This window comes from Ziziphus jujuba, chromosome 8 (genome assembly GCF_031755915.1).
Source record: "Ziziphus jujuba cultivar Dongzao chromosome 8, ASM3175591v1".
NCBI lineage: Eukaryota > Viridiplantae > Streptophyta > Magnoliopsida > Rosales > Rhamnaceae > Ziziphus > Ziziphus jujuba.
Genome location: NC_083386.1, coordinates 28,756,335 through 28,779,673, shown reverse-complemented (window position 1 = coordinate 28,779,673; position 23,339 = coordinate 28,756,335). Strand labels below are relative to the sequence as shown.

Below are 23,339 nucleotides of genomic sequence, written 5' to 3'. Positions count from 1 at the left end.
AACTTAGTTGACTGAAATTAAAGGATATATTTTCGTACATTGGAATTTGAATATATTTAAAAAAAAAAATCAAAAAGAATTAAATTTTCAAACGACATGGGTTTGATTGGTTTAAACTCTTGGACTTTTGAATGATCATCCTATCCTACCAACTACTAGTACAACAAACAATCTCTTCCGTCTGATTGATGGAAAAAAGAATTCTTAATTAATAGGCAAAACGGTAGAAGAGTACAGACAAGTTGATCGAGTAGGGCCCACTATGCCCATTCTCCACAGAGAGTACAAAGATCTACGTGCCATTGCCATTTGGTACCGTTTTATGTTTTTCAGATCATCAGTCCTAAAACCACCGACACCCACGATATACTCCAATCTGACGACCCACGTCCTGCCACCTGTCAATTTATCTCCCATTAAATTATTATAAAAAAATACCTGTTTTTGAAAACGCGTCGTATTGGATCTATCTCCTACTCTCTCTCCCTTTTGTTCCCTGCGCCATTATGCTTATACCTGTTGTACGTCAATATTTGAATCCTATAAAAAGTCAAACGTACAAATACATTAAATTGCAATCTTGCTTTTTCTAAGCGTGAATATCAAAACAGAGGATAACACACTCACTCTTCTTCCTCTTCTTCACCTTCTGCTTCGGGTGGTGTGTGTGTGTCTATATATATATATATAAATATATTGCAGGGTCCTCAGAAACTCACTGGTTGTGATTTTGGAGCTCAATTAGCTGCTTCTGTCTTCTTCTTCTTCGTGTTCTTCTTCTTTTCTCTCTATCTTGCCACAATGGAGATGTTTTACTACCTGGTTTTTGGAGGGTTAGGGGCTGTTGTGGCAGCATTGGAGCTGAGCAAAAACAACAAAGACCGAATCAATACCTCACCAGCTTTCAGTTCCTTCAAGAACAATTACCTTCTCGTTTACTCTCTTATGATGGGTACCCTTTTCTTTTCCTTGTTAGATCTGACCCACATTAGATCCCGCTTCAATTTTCTTTTTTCTTTTTGATATGACTTTCTATGTATATGCATGTCTTTTAATGTACGTATCTGGGTTTTGTGAATTTGGATCTGATCTGGGATTTTGTAGTAGATTTCACAGTGCAATTAAGAGGACAACGGATCTGTGTTCATAATATGTTCTTTTTGGTGTTTTGCTTTTGATTTATAGGGGTTGATTTGATTTGAAAGTAGTTCACTTGCTTTTGAAAAATAGAAAATGTTAATGTAGTAGGTTGGATTTCGGCTCTTATAACCGGTTACCACTGTATTTATTTGACGCTATTTATGTTTTCTTGTTGATGTAGTTGTGGTATAAATGCTAGTTCTGTGGAAGTATGATTGTTTTTTCAATTGACATTTACACATGACACTATAATTTGTCAATGGGTCTTGTGAACCTTTCAGCAATCACAATTTGGATCTGATTGCTATGTGATTATCTGGTCTATAACTTTGCAATAATTATTCTGGGCAGCGTTGAAATTACTGTTTAAAATTAAATTACTAATCTGATTACTGTATTTGTTTGTGTGGTAACAGCGGGGGACTGGTTGCAGGGTCCTTATGTTTACTATCTCTACAGTACGTATGGCTATGGTAAGGGTGAGATTGGGCAGCTCTTTATTGCTGGTTTTGGCTCCTCCATGTTGTTTGGTACAATTGTTGGATCCCTGGCTGATAAACAGTGAGATATTCTCTTTTTAAATTTGTTATTACTTTTTTTTTTTTTTTTTTTTGGTAATATAATTTTCATTCTTTATGGGAAACAGTAGTATTTTATATTTGATTTGCCTTCATGCATCAAATTCAGGGGTCGGAAGAGGGCATGTGTAACTTACTGTATAACTTACATACTAAGCTGTATCACCAAACATTCTCCTCAATATAAAATTTTGATGTTGGGACGTGTTTTGGGAGGTATTGCCACGTCTCTTCTGTTTTCGGCATTTGAATCCTGGCTTGTTGCAGAACACAACAAGGTAAGGGGTAGTTGTTTTGACCTGATGGTATTATGTGTGTGCTGAAAATCTGCGTTCTTAGTGTTTCATTCATTTCCTTTATATGATAGTAATTATTCATTTTATCTCTGCAGAGGGGTTTTGAACAACAATGGTTATCAATAACATTCTCGAAGGCAATATTTCTTGGCAATGGCCTTGTTGCTATTGTCTCTGGTTTGTTTGGAAACCTACTTGTTGATTCACTGGCTCTTGGGCCTGTGGCACCCTTTGATGCTGCTGCGTGCTTTCTTGCAATTGGCATGGCTATCATTTTATCATCGTGGTCAGAGAACTATGGGGATCCTTCAGAGAGCAAGGACTTGCTTACTCAATTCAGGGGTGCTGCTGTGGCCATCGCTTCTGGTAAGGTCCTAAGGTTTGAACAGTAGATGAGCATACTGTTCTTCTAGACAATGTTCTCATATACTTAATGGTAGGCTTTGGAGATTGCATTTACAAGGCACATGCTTTCTATGGATTTAGTATCAGTTGTTGCTTGCTGATCATTGTATAGTTGCATGGTAAATTCTTTCTTCAATACTCAATAATTTTATATGTCAAAAATATGAAAATTAAGCAAGCGTGCATTTATGGGCCAAGTTTTTGGTAATTGATATTTACTTTTTCTTTTCATCATGGTCTAAGTTTTTGTTTTCTTTTTACAAAATAAATAAATAAAAGTATCTATTTTCTTGAAAAGATTTTAATATTTCTTAATTTCTTTTTTCCCTTTCATATGTATGTTATATTTCTCTTATATTGTATCACCTTTTGTTTGCTGCAGATGAAAAAATTGCACTTCTGGGCGCAATACAGTCTCTGTTTGAAGGTTCTATGTATACCTTTGTGTTTCTCTGGACTCCTGCTTTAAGCCCAAATGATGAGGACATTCCACATGGTTTTATCTTCGCAACATTCATGTTGGCTTCAATGTTGGGAAGCTCCCTGGCATCTCGGTTGATGGCTCGCTCATCGCCTAGAGTGGAGAGCTACATGCAGATTGTTTTTGCCATCTCCTCTGCTTCTCTCCTGCTTCCCATTTTGGCAAATGTATGTTATGGATTCAATATGTGGTTTCTTTCCTCAATTATCATTTCTTGTGCTGTTCTCTAACTTCACTGAGTTATTAACAGTTCTTGATAGCACCTTCCAACGTCAAAGGTGGGAGCATCTCATTTTCAGGTTGTTTCCAGCTTCTTGGCTTCTGTACCTTTGAGGCTTGTGTTGGAATATTCTGGCCATCCATCATGAAGATGAGGTCCCAATACATTCCTGAGGAGGCCAGGAGTACCATTATGAACTTCTTCCGTATTCCTCTGAATATATTTGTCTGCATTGTGCTCTACAATGTAAGTTGCAGGCTTTACATCAAATTGAACTCGTACTGGACATTTCTTAGTTTCTGCTTGACGTAAGGTCAAGTGCCTTAAGTTGATTTGAGACCCAGTAGAGTTCATTAATCCGGACATGAATGTGGACAATTCCACCCTTTGTTGGCATCTGGGAAATATTAAACCAGAAATAATGCCCCCATCACCCCATACCAAAAATGAAAAAAGAGTCTGAATTTCGTTCTTTCCCTTTATTCTTTCTTTATGACTAAGTACTAACTAGTTGTTTTTGTTTTGTTTGTAATTGAAGGTTAATGCGTTCCCAATCACTGTAATGTTTGGTATGTGCTCGATTTTCCTCTTGGTGGCATGTTTCTTACAGAGGCGGCTCCTGGGGCTTGCAGACAAGCCAAGTAAGATACTACTCGGTCTCTCTAGTCCTTCTAAATTATCAGACACTTAGTCTTAATGAATTTTTTTGGTGCTTATATTTAGCAATTGTGGTTTTGTTACAGAGATAGAAGATTGGGCAATGAAGGAAAGGGACTCCGAGGCAGAGCCATTGAATGTCTAGTTTAAGCTCTAGCCGACAGACCACCAGATTCTTTTAGAGGTTGAAAACCATCTGATTCATACTATATACTGCTGCAATTCCTGTATTTGAAGAAGTGTTCATTTAACAGTGAAGACAATGTATAAGAAAATAGTGGTCTGCCCAGCAAAGAAATGGGAGAGGAAGAAGAAGGATCACTTGAAAGTTCGGGAAAAATTAAAAAAAAATAAAAAAATAAAAAAAAGAAGAAGAAATTTTTGGCTGTCAAATTAATCAGTCCTATAGTGCATTAGTTTCAGCAATTAAAGTCGGGAAAGAAGAATCTGCTCTTGTACGTGGCCAGTGTTATTATTCTTTTCTACAACATCTATAGCTTACATTTTTATTCATTAAGATCCAACTCAAAACTGAAGCAATGATTAGCTTAAAGCATTTTGTTTATGGTTTTTAGTTTTTTACTTTTACCTTGTGCAACAAGCAATTTGGAAAGTTTGTATCTTTATTGATGCTGCAGATGCATACTTCTAATTTTACTATTTTTATCCTTATTTGCAGAGTATTCAGATAGTTGGAGTTTTTGAATTTTTAGAGTTATAAATACCATAAGGAAATTTTGTTTGGTCAATGTACGCGGTTCACATTTATATTATATTTTTCCTAAACATCTTTTGTACAACTTCTACAAAAATTCCATTCACAAAATGGCCTATGAAACCTCATGGTCGCTAGTTCGAGACCTTTAAAAACCTAATTAAACCAACGGCTGCAAATTCTAATACCCAAAGGAGCCCAAACAATGACCATTTTTGAATCCCACCACGCTTAAAATAGAAAAGAAAAGGATTAATTCTTCATTTGCAATTTTTTATTTTTTATTTTTTATTTTGGTTACAGATCAATTTTGGCCTACCAGTGAATTGTAAAGACTAATAAAAACTACAATTTTCTTCACAGATGAAACCACATAAACCAAGTAGCTACAGAATAATACTTCAGGTAAAATAGTAAGGCCAAAGGTATACAATCAAAAAGGTAAATCAAATTTTATTGATGATAACGAATAGAATAGATATTACATTAATCAAATCCACACTAACCAAATTTCAAAATTAAAATACAGAGCAATTTTACAGATGAATTTTCTAATGCTTCAAGAACTGTTCACAGCACTCGGCTGCGTTTAGCTTCTGTTGAAGCAACTTCCAAGTCTCCTATGAAGAAAAGAATTTTGTCCAAAATCCCTCGGCAGGATTCTTCATTAGAATCCTCTTCTTGTAATGATCCTTCTCCAATGACTTCTCTTTTCAAACCCAGAGGGCTACCATTATTCACCCCTTTCCTCTGTCTCCTTGAACCCAAATAGCGTTGGATTTCACCTTGGTGAACAAGATAGTAGTCACTGCCTTCTCTGACTATCTTCAACCCCCTGGTAATATAAGACTCATTTGTCAAGCTAAGGAACTGGTGCGCTATCTATGACACAAATACATGTCACCCAAAAAAAAAAAAAAAATGAATAGTCACTGAACATGCTCGGTTGAACACACCTGAGAAAGTTCCAAAGGAAAATAAGCATCAAATCTTAATCTTCCAAACATATTTGATTCTTTCTACTTAGTGTATTGAACTAATCAAATATGACTGGGTAACTAGTGGTGCACTCAGCTACGTTCATCAAGCCCATATCCAAAATTTCAGAACAAGAGCTCTGATTTGAAAATTGTCAATATCTTGTACTAAAATCATGGTGAATATTACTCTTGATAATTGAGTTCTCAAAGCCTTCTACAGCATTTTTATGTGGAATTCGCATAATGTAGACAAGACAAATAGTTAAAAAAAAAAAAAAAAATTAATGTAAGAGTTTTTGTTTGTCTTGTAGACAAGACAAAGAGTACAAACATGCCATGTAAGAGTTTTCTCTGTCATGGTTGTGTTTGTTTTTGTGTTTGTGTATATGAGTTTTCTGTGAACTGAATAGAACAAGAAAGAGATCAGTTTAATTGAAGCTTTTTACTTACAAACCAATTCGATCACAACGGTCTTGGACCTCATAGACATCTTTCCACAACTTTGAACTAACGGGAGCATAGAATGCGGCATGATCTCGTCCCCATCTTTCCTTGAATAAAGTGGACCATAGATTGTTGTCTGAGGCTAAAAATTTCCACTTCCTGCAAACTTTGCAACAGACAATTGCCATGTTTATGACAAATTATGAGTTGGAACTCAAGCTATGAATCCATAATAGAAAGAAAACAATTGAAACATAAAGTTTCAGTCATTACCCAAATCCATATTTCTTTCAAAAAAACATAACACAGATATGGGACCTTAATCAGATAGATAGATTCCAGTATTTAGTATTTTCCCAATTAGACCATTCAGTTGGACAGCTACAAATTTTATATAGAATGACGGACTACAAAACAAACGGCAAGAGTAAATACTCAAAATGCACCACTTCTTGTAGTTCTGTAGGGAAGAGTGAAGCTTCTTTTTGACCAAAAATATGAAAAACTGCTTTATGAAATTAAACCTTAAAAAAGAGAAAAATCTAAAACAGCTGCTTTGTGAAATGGAATCTTTAAAAATCTTGAAATTCTGCAAAAATCCAGCAAAGATGATAAATGAGATACGTTTTGTATGTGCGACTCCATGAGATCAATTATCCATCAAAATGACCCAGACAATTCTTAAAACAAAATTAACAAGCTGAAGCTATCTCGACATGTACCATAAAATCATAAAGATAGTGAATTGAAGAAACCCAGTTCATACTTCTCAATTTTTTTTTTTTTTTTTTTAAACAATCATACTTCTCTTAAGAGAAGATTAATCTTCCCTTAAATTTTTTTGGTCCTTTTGTTTGTAGGAAGGAAAGAATAAAGAGCAAAATTAGAAACCAAGATCAATAATATCAAATCCAATAGCACAACGCATAATTGTTTAAAAAAAATAATAATAAAAATAAAAAAATAAAAAACTCAACCCCAGTTCAGATTCCCACCTAGAATTGAGAATGCAAATACCAAAAAAAGACCCAATTTTTTTTTTTCTTGGGGAATATAAAACAAATTAAGAAAATGAAGAACATAGAATTTGTTTGATTGAGAGTGACTGACCTTGTTGAGCAGTGGCAAGGTTTTGATGATCCAAGAAACAGAATATCTTCAGACAGATGTCCACTGGTAATCTCTCCATTCACACGAAAACGATAATTCAAGAATTTTTTTTTTTTTTTTTTTTTTAAAGAATTCCTGAAACTTCTAACTTTTATTTTATTTTATTTTTTATTTTGATGATTTAATCCTATTTTCTTTTTGTTGTGAATTCACGTCATTTCCTACTTTTACATTGCCCAAAGTAAATAGCTGATGTGACTTTTTTTCGATTGTTTTGCTTGTTTCTAATACAGTCCCCATTCTCTCGACTATGAAATTATAACTACTCGCTCTGTCTTTATTCTATATAACTTGGATTCGTCCGACAGCGCGTGTAGATTCGTCAATATACAGATGCGTTGACCCCTCCTTTTTACAAATTTACCGCCGAAAGTCAAAAAATGTTTTTTTTTTTTTTTGTTTCCTTTTTTATTTATTTTATTTTTTTTATGCACAATAAATCTGATCAAAAAAATAATAAATTGGATAAAAAAGAAAATGCTTGTAATTAGCAGGCCAAAAAAAGTTAATATCTTACATTATTTATACTTGAAAAAGGGAAAAAAAAAAAAAAAAATTGCTCTCCAATTCTCCATCCCCTGATGTCTTGTTCCGAATGAAAAACTCAAATGATCAGTGTACACACTCGTATCTAAAAAAAGAAATCAAAATTCCAATCTCTCATTTTATATACAACTTTCAAATGCTACATCAATGATTTTGATAAAGAAAAGAAAATCTTCTTAGTTTCTTTCTCATCTAATATTGGTAGAAAGTGATGACAATGCAGATTGAATGAGAGTTTCAAGTTTGCCTGTCATGCGTAAAACCGTATTCTTTAACGCTTGATGTGAACTCAGCTCATCAAGAACCAACTTATCATTTTGCAGTACATGAAGCTGCCTCTCCAAGAACCTAGTAAGACTGGACTCTGCGATATTAACAAGACTTAGTGATGCATTTGTGTGCATGAATTTTGTAACAATAAGTCCTGCTAAAAGTTGCTGATCCGCCTTCACAAGCTCGGAAATAAAATAGGGGAAAAGGATCCTCCTGAAAACCTGCAAGTCTCTTTCATTGTCATCACCTTCTTTCGATCCTTTGTGTGTAATCCTATATAATTGGGCTTCTTGACACTTGTGAGAGAAGCTCCCAACTAAATAGCAGATGAAGGAAAAAGTGGTACCATAGGATGATTCTGAGATGATACCAGATATGATTCCAGAGGATAATATCAGCATTAACAACTCGTGGTCCTGACCAATTGCGTCTGTGAATCCTCCTTGTTTCAGCTTGTCTTCAACAGAAACCAAGCATTGTTGCTGTAATGCTTCGTATGGCATTAATAGAACCAACTTCAAAGCCATAAAACAATCTTTTTCAAGTAGAACTTGGCTCACACTCCTTGCACCATCTTCATTGAGCAATATTGCATTAGATTGATCAATTAGTCTTAGCACATCTTTAAACCGAGAAAACATTATAAGTTTCTTGAAAATCTCCCTCCAACAAACATGTAAAGGGTGAACAGAAGGGAAGCTCCCTTTATTTTCTTCCTCGAGAGGTTCTAAATCCTGGAAACTTTCCCAACCTTCATCCCAGTTGTCATCATTCCAACCGTTTCCTGCATCAGATGCTTCGACGGAGACTTTCTCATCTTGCTTTGCCATGAAAAGCCTTTCCCACTCCCCCAAAATAGCTAACAAAGCATCAATATGGGAATCAGTTTGGGTGACACCAGACAACTTCAAAAAGCAAGAAGCGGCTGTCTCTGAATTTAAGAGATCATCAGGGGTAATTTCCATGGTGGGCATGATGGTTGCCACGAGCTGAGATGACTTAAGTGCAACCAATGTACTTGTAAGCGTGGCAGATATATCATTATGGTCTGTCAACCCCTCACTGGCAATAGTTTCACTTTTTTCATTTTTGTAGTGCACCTCATCCCATCCTTGCCACGGTGTAAGATTGGATTGAATCTCAGCAGAAAAACCCTTGACATTTGTACCCGTCAGGAATTGCATGAGCTCTAAAGCGTAAACACGAACAGAACCTGGCAGCTGCAGATTATCAGAGAACTTGGCAATTCGTTCCCAAACTTTTAGCCTGACCAGCTTCAAATCCTCCATATCACCTTCTAATTTACTCAGAGAGAAAAGTAAATGATATAAATGCTGGTGTTCTTGTGATTCACCGACCACCAAATCTTGTAAAATGGGTTCCAAAAGACTTAAGTACAGATGAGGAAGATCTTGGATTTCAGTTTTACCAGCCAAACTGAGATTGGTTGGAGACTGTGATACTGCTTCAGAAAATACTTCTGCAACAGCTCCAAACCCACAACCAGAAAACACCATACTTCTGCAGAATATGAAAATTTCAAAAGCAGAATCACCAATCAACCCATAATTGGCATAACCGACAGCCGTTCCCCAGCCCTGACTTGGTGCAATAATGTCCTCCACCACCAGTCTCATGAAAACCTTTAGACAACTTACTAGGCAATCTGGATTGAACCCGAGATTTTCTCCTGCACTCTCCTCGGATGTGATTGCCTTCATTTCATCAGCTAACCTCATCCAAAAGTTTAAGAGGATTATAAGGCAGTCCTGCCATGTTGAGTTATCAGGAAGAGTGTCACAATAACCATAAAGAGGTACTATTACTGTAAAATACCGCTTCACAATGTCCAGAGCATCTGCATGTGCCAAGAGCCTGATATACTTTCCGCAAATTTCATAGCTTTGCTCAAGTTGACATATTAGGCCCTGAACGTTTTCGGGATTCCTGATGACCAATTCATTTCTAGCTTTACTCTCTAAAGTCCCTAACATACTCAGGACATAATGTTTATAGACATCCTGCCACGATATGAGACCAGACACTGGGTCACTATAAATACCACCAAGGGTTTCTACCATCTTTGCCAATGCTTCCAAGCTATTATCATCAAGGTGACTAAAGATTTCACGACTTATGTGCTCAAAGTTCAAACCACCTAATCCAGCAATGTTTTTGAAGTCAAGGTTCTTCAAAAATGAAACTCTTCTGCATTCTTGCTCAATTACCTTATAAAATCGAGAAAATCCAATATTAGATAAACCAGCTTGATCTGGGTGTATCATTGGCAATGACTTGTTGCTTTCTTCCAGCTGCAGGTAGCAGTCAGAGAGGAGGCCAAATATGTATGCAAGTCGCAACTTGTTGCACCCATTAATAGCAGGGTAGACAATCAGGGAAAGAGTTTTGATGGTCTCAACAGCAAAGCCAACTATCTCTCCTTTGAATTCTGAGATTTCACGGATAATATCATCATTGGTCCAGGCTTCGGAAACAAGGAGAGAACTGAAATACTGTATTAGCACCTGCACATAACGGAGGAAAACCATCACCTTAAGGTTCAAAAAGCTTAATCTACATAGTCTCCTATAATATGCTCGGAAATATGCATACCTCTGTTCGATTCAAGCCATAGGTATCTGCCAATCTTAAAACATCCTTCAAAATATGCTTCTTCTCAAACTTTAATGACTTAATTAAGGAGATAACAACACTCTCAATGTATTTGGAATCCCCAGACAGAAAGCGTGCAGTGTCAACTCCAGGAATTATTTTCTCTAATGCTCGGGAATGATCTGCAACACTCTTTTGTTGTTCTAATTTCAGTTTCCAGTCTCTCCAGAATGTAGACTGTACCTCATCAATTTTTCCAATTTCGTCTGGAAACAAGAAAAATAATATAAGATAGTGACACAAAATGAAAAAGGCAGTCATTGCATTGTGATATAAAAAATCATTCTAGCATTACAGGCAGTGTAGACAATTCATTTGTTTAAAGGTATGCAATCTTAAAGTCAAGTAAATAAATATAGCCAATCACCAGTACTAGGTGTTTTGTGTTTTTCCTTAAACTTCCTCAGTAGCAGTTCCCTCCGTTGGGTAGGACCTTCACATTCAACTCCTGAGTTGTGTAATAAACAATATAGCATCCCCACATTCATGATGCTACAAATTTCTTGGTAATCCTTCCGTCTTCTAAGCTGCTCTTCTATAACTTCAACCCCATTAAAGGCATCCACCAAATTCAACAGAAAGGAGCAGCCAATTATGTCTTCCTCTTCAGTGACAGGTGGTTCAATAATTGATTTTGCCAGAGAGGTGATCAAGCTGTCTTTGGGAGCAAAGCCATTTCTTGCCAACCAGGACAGAATAGTCAATACAGCCTGTGTCCTCACACTTACATATTGCTTTCCAGGAATCAACTTTTCACTAAATTCTGCTTTTTTACTTAGTTCAAGCAACCATGGAAGTTGTAAAGCAGCAAAAGACAAAATTTTTCCATTGTCTATCAAAATTGATTCCCAATTGCTTCCATTCTCAATTGGAAAGTTTTTAGCAACAACAGAAATAACTTTTCTAACATTACTGATATGTACTTCCTGATCATCAGGGCTAGATCCTTCAACCACATCAAAGCAATCATTTAGGTCAGCTAAATCTTGAATTCTGCAAACTGAATGCGAGATAATTGAGGAACCTTGAATTGAAAAGTCTGGGGAAGTCAACCCTGTCAACATCGTTAATATCTCACATTGACCTTGCATATCTAGATCCTTCCATGCATGCAGCAATTCACTAATGGATTCCTCATCACAATGGCTCAAAGCAAAACCTAGTAGCTGCTTTCGTGAATTAATATCCATATTGTCAAGTGCAGGACCTCTTGCTATGGCAGCACATAAATCCCAAACTGGACCATGTCCTTTCTTGGCCAAAACAAGGCATAGTTCAAGTGCCAATTGCAGATCACCAGCAACAGCAGCTTCTCTAGCAATAGATTCCTGAACAGCTGATACATCCTCTAGAGAGTTCAACCCAAGAAGTCTGGCAATCTCAATAAGATCATCGACATGTAAATATACTCCAGTTTGACTTTTGATTGCCATTTTAATGATCTCCATTGGATCTTTTATTTGCCTGAATTGCATTGGCAGAAGTGTCACACCTAGACTGGGAAGTTTAACTGTAACTACATCAATAATATCAGACTCTGCTTTCACAGTTCTGCTGCCAGAAAACAAATTCAAGCACTCCTTAGCCTTCCAGATCTGAAACAAATTGCAGCCATGCAGTCAATAGGTTTACAGTATGATGATAACAAACTACCAAATATATGATGATAACAAACTACCAAATATACTTCCAAAGATAGAAAATAGCTAACTAGATATGGCTATTGAAATTGGTCTGTGTTGAACTAAGTGGAAAATTATTAGCTTATGTAGGCAGTTGAATGTCGTTGACAAGACAACTTTGTTAGAATACATGAACTTTACTGGAAATAAGAGTACATCCTTATGGCATTACTTGTATGGATGACAAAGGAATTAGGATACCAGACATTACGTTATTACAAAAACATGAAACAAAGACAATGAGAATGAAAATAGCAGTTGTTAGGTCTTTTGTTCATAAGCTTATGTAATTAATAACTGTAAGCAATATCTCATTCCTGATCGGACACATAACATGCACTAAATATTGTAAGTCTTGAACTTATTTATCACAATTAACATTATGATAGAAGATTGACAAATAATGTCATGTCATACAGATGCAATCTGCAAGACACACATATAATATAAGTGGCATGAGACAGACAGTTTAAGTCATAAGTTCAAGTATTAACCAACACTCGAACAACATCATCAATCATAGAATATTATCCAGTGTCATACTTACTTCAGGACAAGAAAGACTAGAAGCAGAGAAAAAATACTCTCTTGCAGCTTGAATGACAAGATTTTCAGCCTTCTCTGATGCCAAAGTAACTGAATGTGTACCCTTTAAATAATTCCTAGCAAGAGAAAACTTCCCTGCTTTGAGCAATCCCCTGCAAAATTCCATTAGCATATACTCTGAATCAAGAAAAGGGAATGCTTTGTCCCTGATGCACTGCATATCACGCCACATGTTTGCCCAATCATTATCTGATCGACCAGGTTGTCGGCGTATAAATTTTGAAAGTATAAGGCGAAGAATTTGCTTTACACCTTTCCCATCTTCATGAGACTCAAGGAAAAAATTCATTGGTTTTGGGACCTGTACAAAAGAATTCCAATCAATTATATGCGAAAACATCAACAATAGGAACATAGAATTGCAACAATCAGTCACATTAAACAAGTATCTTACTCATACCAGAAAATCACTCAAAAGTAAATACCAAGCTAATAAACACCAGAATAATGTCCAAGACAGTTTAATTCATCTTTCCGTCCACAAACTCATTGAAATAGTATGTGTCTAATTAATTAACTTCATATTTTTTCAAACAAAGAGTATGTGTCTGCAACAAGCCCAATAGTCGTGGCCATTATCCAATGATAACAAATTATTTATATTTACATAAGATACCAAGGTGCACAAGCATTCTCTTCCTAAAATAGACCAACCTGGTAAAAAGCCAGAATCCTTCCTACTTCAACATGGCCTTCTGCCAGTTTCAGTCTTCTCTCTAGGCCCTCATGTGATATTTTACTACCTGTACAGTCAGAAATTTTCTATTACGCTCAAGATTCAAGATGTGAGAGAGAGAGAGAGAGAGAGAGTTTCAAAGGTAACAAAATCAGTCCTATAAGAACACACACAGAAAGACGTTAACATATTCATCTCAATTTTGAGAGTACAAAGAATAGTATCAACTGATCCAGGTTGACGAAAACCTCTGTGCACTTTGCCCGTACTTCAATAGATAGGTTCACAATCTAACATGAATTCAATGTACAAGAAGGCAGAAGAGAACTTTTTTTTATTAAGAAACGGGCATAAAAGTTGTCAACAGGTAAAGCGTTCAACAAATAAAAAAACAGAAAAAAAAATTTGAAGCCTCATTCAATGTTGGCTCAGCATCTAGACAATAAAAGGATATGAAGCTTAATTATCTTCTCCTCTACCCCACACCCCCCCAAAAAATACAATTAAAATTAAACATCATAAAAACACAAAAATAATAAAAGAAATCAAGTTATTAAAGAATAGTGGCAGATAAGAGAATCTACTTCATCAAGTTCTGTATCAGTTCTTATCAGTTTAATACCTTGCATTTGTGGAAGCTTTGACAATATTGCTGCCATGGTACTCCACTTATCCGTTACTGTGCACAAATAAAGGCAATGCAGAGAACAGTCTATAGCCTCAACTTCATCGTTGAAAAGGCTGTTATTTTGAATGTCTCTGCATCCCTCGTCTATCACCATTAAGCAAATATCCAATTTATTCTCTGAAGCAGTTTCTTTCAGCCATCTAACCAGAAATGAGTCAGCCTCATTAAGATTTGTAGTAAGATGGTTCTCTGTCACCTGACCTTGAGAGGCTGAGATTGTATAATGAAGCCTATTCCGCATAAATGGAAGAGCTTTATCACGAAGTCTGTCAACAACATTTTCTTCTTTAACTCCCTTGAGCATCATTCTAAATTTGTCATAGTCAGATAATTGTTCCCATGTAACAAGACTCAAACTTATTTCACCATCACTGTCATCAGAGTAAATAAGTTGATGTAGGTATGAGATATCCTCACGGAACTGCTGAAACTCAGAGATGCCTTTGCGATTAGCAAAATCAAGCAAGGAAAGGCAATTATCTAGCTGCCCACTTAAATTATCAATATCTCTAGCTCTATTCTTGTACCATGTTAAAAGTTCATTAATCGATGGCCAAACAGATCCTAGGCATTGTTTGACAATTGGTTCAGTCTGCATTTGGATACCAACCTGATGATCTTCAGGTAAGCTATTAATAAAGGTTACCATCTTGTCACATTCAACCCAATCTTCCTTCCTCACAGCTGTGTTCACAGGAGGAGATCTCCCAGGAAGAAGTTGCCCATATGTTTGTACAGGAAGTGTTTCAGGGATAGCAGCTAAAATCTCCAAAATAAAAGGAGCCAGCGAATAAGGATGCCGCTTGAACAGGAGGTTTAAGGCTCCAATTTTTCCACTTTCAGCAAGTTTTGCAGCAGCTTCATTGATAGGCATAACACGAAATTTGGCATACTCCTGCACAGAAAATCTGCACAAAACTACATTATTGACCGTTAATTACTATGAACAATTGCAGGAACAGTACAAGAATTGAAGTTTTATCCAATGGTTTGTTATTGCTAAACATTAAGAGTGTTAGCAACATTAGGAAAAAGGAAAGTTTCAAGGAAACAAGAATGAAATTATACACACAACTAAAACCCTAAATTTTAAAGAGTTCATTCAATGGACTAGAAACTGGATGTTAAGATACATTGTAATTATCAAAGAGACACAATAATCTGAACCTGGCATTAAAGATAAAGAGAATTATTCAATCAAGTCCAAAGAACATGAAGATTTAGAGAAGATGACAAGTGATTTGCAGAAACTTCTCATCTATAGAAGCAGTTTTCATCTCTCTTCATTTTTTTTTATTTTATTTTTTTTCTTTTTGGCAAATTGGTATGAACAGCCATAAAGAGATATAACTATATGACATATATATTATGGCTTATCCTTGTCATCCTTATTCTATAACAAGATAATCTCAGATGTAATTAATGAACAGGTTTTGAGTTGTGAGGAAATAATTACATAACCACATAGCCCTTAGCATATGAAAAACAGTGCACCAATATGATTAGATGGAAATTCACACTAAATTAGTACCCTTAGCATATGAAAAACAGTGCATCAATATGATTAAATGGAAATTCACACTAAATTGGTACATCATATTCTTATCCTTGATGTCTACAAGCTAAGGCCAATCTTGCCGAAGACATGTGGAGATCTATGTATTGCATTAGAAAGTTCACCACTTTGAAAAATATAGATTCCAAAATTAAACGAGTTCTTGAAAAATATCTAACCTGCCCATGTTTATCCCAATATATGTCTCCAATCTGTCTCTGAATTGCAATAACTGAAGTCTTGCCATTCGGACATCCCAAATTTGGCTACATTCATAATCTTCTTGTTCAGAAAACCTATACTGATTAGTTAAGCGCAGCCCAATTTCAAGCAGAGACTTCACAGCATCTTCTGTTGGTCCGACTTTGTCTACACATTCCATAAGTATAAAACCTTGATCCTTAATTTTTGATAAAAACAAACTTATTTCATTTATTCCTTGGGCTGATTGCAACCACTGTGATTTCATGACTTCATCTTTATCCAACCCATGACAATCAGCAAAATCAAGGGCTGCCTGATAATTTTTATTGCTAATAAGAATACCATACATTTCATTTATGGATCTCTCAGAAAATGACATCAAACTCCAGCTCAGCCTAGAAATATCAAAGTGGTCAAATTTGTGGTCAGTTATCTGCTCTATACAGTGTGAATCATCATTTCCTTTATCATTAGATAGGTTCTCTCTCTTGCTAGATGATATGCACTCCAAAAGAAATAAGTTTCCTTGAAACTGCTGCATTCTTTCTAAAACGGTCGTAGAATATAAAGGATCATTTTCCTTAAGTTTTGAACCATCAAGGATGTCAAGCATGGAAAGAATGCCAGTCCTTTTTGCAATGGTTAGAATATGATCAGACCACCACGTAAAATCCAAAATATCACTTAGGACTTCCTTCCCTCCATTTGACAAATTATCGGTAACCTGTGAGCCAAGTCTCTCTCTGCTAGTAAAATTTGATAATGAGAAGACTTCTTTATCTAGCCTAAAAATGTGTAAGCATCCTGTTACATCTAGGGTAGCAACAAATTTGGCTTGTGGTGAGATCAGCACCTTTGGATATGTTAGAAAACCTCTATAGCCTTTAGGTTTGGAAAATACACCCTCAAACTGAATAGAGCACAAATGCTCTAAATCCATGATCTTACTTCTACGCCAAAGAGAAAGATTACAAGATCCTGGAACAGATATAAATAATTAATTGATACAAAGAGAGAAGAGGGGGGGGGGGAGGAAAAAAAGGAAAAAAAAAAAAAAAAGGAACTGATATACCCGATTTTTTCTTCTATACTTATAAATAAATCAATTGAATATTCGTCGCAGAATCTCATCTTTTTACGAGAGTAAAAGTAACTAGGACTTAAGTAAGTACCAAAGAAAGGTTGATGATATTCATAAATTTCAAATGCATGATAAACAGTGGTACATAACTACCAAGATATTTAACAAACTATGAAGGATGCAATGCAAAAACCAGCAGAATCAAAAAGCTAAATTTAAAACGCCAAATTATAAAGGATTTTCTGACATAGCAGGAAGAAAAAGATAAATTTATAACAAATGATATCAACTACGTAAATGTTTGAAAAAACCAAGATATTAAGTATAAAGCACCAGAACTAAATGGTGAAAAAAGTAGAAGAAATACCAGAATTTCCACCGGAAGTTATAGGGATGCTGACAGAATCACTAACACCAACAACCAAAAATGATTCCGGATGATAGTCGACACAGAAAATATTGTGAGGAGACTGCCCGTTTAGAGTTAAGCCATTACGTGAGGTGCATGCAGAACTGATAGAGGCATTTGGGTCCTGACTGATCTCGATATGCTGAAGGGAACCATCAGATGTAAAAATACCGAAGCTACACCTGGAAACAAACTTAACTTAGACAAGTACCATATTCATGTCAACTTTCTGTTGTACTTGCAACTCAGCGATGGCATGGACCTTCCAATAACAAACTCAAGATCGACAAAAAGCTGCTCTTCGTAAATATTTCTCTATGCATAATTCATACAGATGCTGGACAGGAAAAAATAAATGCACTTACAAGCACGATCTCTGTACATCGGAATCATCGTCTGCAATTAGGCTTATAATTGGACAAGAGACTTTTAAATGCCTCCTCATAATCCTTGTTATCTCTTCACCATTTGCTTTGATAAAATATAATGTATCTGTGTCATCAACAACTCCAAGAATATCATGACTTTCTGACCAAGCTCCAGTTGTAAATGTAACAAGGCTGCTACCTGATGGATGTATTACAAATTAGAATTGTTTTAATTAAATACAATATCAACTAGAAATCTCACTAACAAAGTTTTTAATAAACAAAGCATATATTTTTTACACTCAAAACTCTACCATCAAAGTCAATCTAAAACCATGTCAAATTGAAATCACCCCACCTGGCCTATATAAAAGTTGATGCATGTACACTAAAAGGATGATCCCCTCGCTATGCTTGTCCTAAGTGTTCCATTTCCTTATTCAACTATTCACTTGTCAAAGTTTCTCACCCGTGCATAGATGTTAATCTAATTCTTAAAGGCTAGAGAAGGATTAGTGAACATAAAGTGCCTGACATAGATATTCACTAAAACTAACAAAAAGTCTGTGTTATATGTCCCGGAAAAAAGCCCCTGGAGATCTTTGATAATAATGTTTTACATTTGAATAGGCCATCAATGTATTTACGAGGAAAGAGCCTAATAATCACATTCTTTTAAACATTCCAAAAGCAAAAGTAGCCAGGCAGGTTTACTTAGCAAGTTTTCAACTAGAGATTCTAATTCTGTTTATGGCATTTGTATATGATGCAACATAACATATCATCATATGCAATAATCATGCAGTAAATCTTACCAGCAAAAATGCCACATGGCACAGTGTAGTCATCCTCCTTGCGCAAGATCGTTATATGATTTCCAGCAGCCACAGCCACACGCTCGCCTCTTGGGGACACAAATAAGGATGTCAATTTTTTCAACTTTTTTGGTTGCTTGTACTCTGTCAATTTCTCTTTCAGCTGACTCAGACCTTCATGGAACAACCACCAATCAATCATCAAAAAGCATGCAGAAAATGGAATTTTTTGTGATATCCATCAAACACACCAAATTACCAAAACGTCGCATTAAGCAATCACAAATGCCAGAAGAATTTCATTCAAAATTGCCGTAGTTTAAAATCCACATCAAAATTCTTTCAATATTTACATCGAGCAAAAAAAATAATAATAAAAAATAAAAAATAAAAAAATTTCTTGTTTCGCAGTTCACAAAATACTACAATGATAAACGAAATTGGATGTACCTCGAACTGATAGCAGCGACCGAATGCTGCCTTTAGCACCTTCATTTGCCTGAATTCAGTAGAAAGTATTTTAAAAGAAAAAATGGAACTGGAATAATAAAATAACAGAAAGTTTCAAATTCTTGAGGAAGAAGGAAAACGAAATGGGAAAATTGGAAAAGGAACCTGTTGAGGAGGATAATTGGGAGTGTAAGGGCGAGAAACGTGACGACGAGTCTCGTATAGTAGTGGCCGTACAGTTTCATCCATAACCAAAATTTACTTACGGTTTACAGTGATGTTTTCTTTTTCTTTTTTTCTTCTCACCTCCCAAGATCTAAAACCCTATTATTATGAAAGGCTTTGAAAGCTGCACCAGCATTTGATTTTGATCTCTGCGTTGAGACTTTTGAGTGCCGAGAGATTGCTTTCGGGGCAAAGAACCAGACAGTTTTTTCATTTTTTTATAATTTTATTAAATTAAAGGATTTGGGCCAGCCTACAGAGGATGATTCGATTGTCTCTTTCCTTGGGCTGCTTGAAAGGTTATAAGGCCCTATAGTTCTGTATACACCACGGTAATAATATATACACACTCACTTTCAGCTTTTTGGTTGGAAATCATTCATAGGTATATCGGATATCAGAAAATGGTGATGATCCAGATTCCAGAGTAATGATATGAGGCACAGGAAAACCATGCAATAGTGGAGTAAACCATGCAACAGTGGATGATTTTGCTTTCAGTGAGTCCAATGAGCATGAAATGTAGCTCTCAACTAAGAAATTTCATTCCCAATGATTCTGCACCAAAAAGTTATTGCTGCTGATAAAGTCAACTGCACAATGTGAGGGTTGACGATTCTGTATATATTCCCCTATTCGACAGCAACAACAATTATAGGTATATATATATACATATCTTCCAATCTATGTTAACATACATTGTGTTTGGGAAAAGAAATTAAAATATCAGAATGATTAAGTTCTCTAAAACTTTATTGGTAAATCACCATTGATGGAAAAAGCTTTCTAGAAGACAAAGAAAAGAAGTAACAAAGAAGAGTAATTGGCATACAAATGAATAAATGCTTGTTGTTGCACTACCCAAAGTGGTGGATTGAACAAATGGTACTGATAGAGAAGAAATGTGACCCCATTCTAGATTTACTTTTTCTCCTTGTTAATATGTATATTTTTTTTTATAACAGGAGTCATTAATATTTATATATATAGATATATGAGTGGCATATCACTTAATGATTTATCATATTAGCATGACTTCAATTATAAACTAGGAAGATACTTTTTATAAAATCAAACATGTATAAATATAAATAATTATGTGTTTTACATAAGGACCAGTCCTTTTGTTTGGTTCTTGATTTTGATAAGGGGGACCGCATGTTGGAAGTAAATATGTTTATTTATAATTTCAATCTCAGCCGAAAGAATTCTTTAAAAAATAAAATAAAATAAATACTCAGCAGCCACCTCCTTTGGAACATACAGCTTATATGATTCTTGCAACATAAATATTTTTGTTTTGTGTGGGTGGGTGAACTCCTTTCGTTTGGTTCTTGATTTTGATAAGGGGGACCACATGTTTGAAGTAAATATGTTTGTTTATATTTTCAATCTCAGCAAAAAGAATTCTTAAAATAAGAAATAAAATAAATAAATAAATAAAAAAACCCTCAGTAGCCACCTCCTTTGGAAGACATACAGCTTATATGATTCTTGCAAGATAAATATTTTTGGTTGGGGTGTGTGTGTGTGTGAGTGTGTGAATTAGCTTTTACTTTAGTTGGATAACTAAAGTAATTGGTAACAAGGACAATATCTCTCCATATAGGAATCTATAGTACTCTTTCCCATTAGAATTGAATTCCACAATTTGCACAAAACCCAAGTAGAAAGCATCCCATCGTCCTACCAGTTTTAGAAATTCCACCCCCTCCTCTCTCTCTCTCTCTCTCTCTCCTTTGATAATCAAAGCACGTGCAGACCAATTTCATAGTATATATATAAATATAACTATATAAAATAATTTTAGAACGTAGATGGTCGGTAGATCGTATTTAAAATTGATATTTTTTTTTATGCAAATGTCAATTTTTATGTGTAATCTTGCATCCAAAAAATATTAATTTTGGATGCTGCATGCGAATCATCCGCGTAATAAAAAAAACTCCAACTATATATATATAAGTGATCAGCTGTATTGTATGTGCCAATTACCATTTAGCCGATAAAACCATGGATATCAAGGTTCCACAACCGATACTTTCTCATACTACATTTGAAGCAGTTGTTGGAATTCTTTATAATCTGTAACTGAAATAAGTTTTAGCTAATGGTAAAAAAAATGAGCTTTTCAATATAGAGACCGTTCTTATACCTGAGGGGGTTTTTAAGTTTAAAATGGATGTCCAATAATATATGACAGAAGAAAATCTATTATGCAATATATTTACAAATATTGATACAGACAAAAAGCTAAACTTAAGGAGCTGATATATAAATCTAATCTTATATATATGTGTGGTGAATCTGTATAATGTATGACAAAAGAAATTCAAAATTAAAAAACCATGCAATGTAGAAAGTTCCTTTCCAAAATAATTAAAGTTAGCTATATATTTTTTGACTGAATCCCTTTTTTAATGCGCATGTGCACGTGCGCGCCTGGGCGCACACACACACAGAGATATATCTATATACACGGAAATTCTATGGTGAGGACGGTCCGCATGAGAATCATAGTATTAGTGACGGTTTTTCATAGTATTAACGATGGTTTCTTAGAAAATCGTCACCAATATTATAAAAAACTGTCATCTGATCCGCACCATAAACGGACTGTATATATATATATATATATATATGCATTAGATTTGTTACAAATAGATCGGATCCATTGTTCAATTCCAAAGAACACAAACAAAAGTGAAGAAAAAAGAGTAAGTAGCCTTTGAATTATTTCCTAGACGGAAAAAGAAAGATTCTGTTGTCTTAATGGCTTAGATTTATCCTGTAATTTGATATTCAAGGGGATTAAAGGTGCATGCTTGCCATTAACTCCAACGCACGATTTGTTAATTTCAACGTCAACTTTACGTACTGTTTTCTCCTAATTATGCTTTCCACCTCTAGGCCGAAGATTAGTTTTTTTTTTTTTTTTTTTTCACTTGTCCGTACTGCTGGGTGAAAAAGAGCACTTTTTTTTTTGTTTTGGGGGGGGGGGGGGGGGGGGGCGGCCTAACAAAAGTTAATAAATATTATTATTGTTTTTATGTAATTTCTAAATAGTATGATTCAACTACTCACATTTTTAAGTTAACTGGATGTGCTTATAAATGAGAGAGAAGAATATGACCTTAAGGTCATATGATATATGTATATGCATACTAAATACGTATTGTTTCATACATATTGTATATATGCGTCGGTGATAGCATGGGCAAAGTGTATGAAATATGGTCTTCAGCAAGCAAGTTGGTAACAGCATGGGCAAAGTGTATGAAATATGGTCTTTAGCAAGCAAATTCTCAAAGAAAAAAATATTATAAATTGATTATATAAAATAACTCAATAGCATAGTCAAGACGAAATGATAGCTCCAACGATTAAAAACTTTAACTGTATTTATAAATACATAAATTCAAATTTAATAGGTCGAAAAGGCGTAGGGAATAGCAAAAAAAAAAAAAAAAAAAAAAAAAAAACTTCGAATTTGAATTCCATATACCCAATAATCAATAATATAGCGGAAATATTCATTCAATGACCATTAATAATCATTCAATATGGTGACATGTTTACTGTATCTCATCGGTGACATAGTAAATAGTGCACCTGAGAGGTAGGAATTATAGAATTAATCCTCCATTGTATAAATAAGGAGTTTTTTTTTTTTTTTTCATTTTTAGCAAAATATTGATAGTGATGATAGCTAGTGGGATTCTAAATTAATCTAGATGATCAATATCATGATAAAATATTCTTTCCTTATCCCAAATCCTTAGTCCTTTGATTGTAGAGAGAACAAACCCCTCTTGGTAGCACTTTCTAATTCTATATATAGAGAACAAACCCCCCCAACTCTTCAATCCATCAAAGTAAAGCCATATTAATTTCTCTGTTTGTCACAGGAAATTAAAGCTTATAGAAAATAAGCCATTCTGCAGAAGTAGACATGGCGTGATATTGATTCGGCTCATCTCTCCACCAATACTGGCACCAAGT

At 35.1% G+C, this 23,339-nt stretch overlaps 3 protein-coding genes across 4 annotated transcripts; 1 reads left to right on the top strand and 2 right to left on the bottom strand.

The window, feature by feature from the left end:
- Positions 1-676: 676 nt before the first annotated feature.
- LOC107407254 (uncharacterized) lies at positions 677-4,449 on the top strand. The gene is made up of 8 exons (XM_016015521.3): positions 677-952; positions 1,557-1,701; positions 1,828-1,996; positions 2,110-2,380; positions 2,802-3,067; positions 3,151-3,366; positions 3,659-3,761; positions 3,864-4,449. The coding sequence occupies exons 1-8, from the start codon at positions 802-804 to the stop codon at positions 3,920-3,922; spliced, it is 1,380 nt and encodes a 459-aa protein (XP_015871007.1). The 5' UTR covers positions 677-801; the 3' UTR covers positions 3,923-4,449.
- Positions 4,450-4,920: 471 nt separating this feature from the next.
- On the bottom strand, positions 4,921-7,198 carry LOC107407255 (uncharacterized). Of its 2 annotated transcripts, none has more exons than XM_016014515.4 (3): positions 7,027-7,198; positions 5,923-6,082; positions 4,921-5,327 (listed from the first exon to the last, which is right to left on the bottom strand). In XM_016014515.4, the coding sequence occupies exons 1-3, from the start codon at positions 7,103-7,105 to the stop codon at positions 5,063-5,065; spliced, it is 504 nt and encodes a 167-aa protein (XP_015870001.2). In that variant the 5' UTR covers positions 7,106-7,198; the 3' UTR covers positions 4,921-5,062. The 2 variants fall into 2 exon arrangements, with proteins under 2 accessions (XP_015870001.2, XP_048326015.1); XM_048470058.2 differs by lacking the exon at positions 7,027-7,198 and adding an exon at positions 6,190-6,842.
- Positions 7,199-7,716: 518 nt separating this feature from the next.
- Positions 7,717-19,541, bottom strand: LOC107406349 (MAG2-interacting protein 2). Its single transcript, XM_016013461.3, has 12 exons — positions 19,278-19,541; positions 19,113-19,161; positions 18,663-18,836; positions 17,845-18,046; positions 17,438-17,661; positions 15,965-16,967; positions 14,165-15,138; positions 13,521-13,609; positions 12,808-13,167; positions 10,946-12,173; positions 10,519-10,784; positions 7,717-10,430 (listed from the first exon to the last, which is right to left on the bottom strand). The coding sequence occupies exons 1-12, from the start codon at positions 19,359-19,361 to the stop codon at positions 7,821-7,823; spliced, it is 7,263 nt and encodes a 2,420-aa protein (XP_015868947.2). The 5' UTR covers positions 19,362-19,541; the 3' UTR covers positions 7,717-7,820.
- Positions 19,542-23,339: the final 3,798 nt, after the last annotated feature.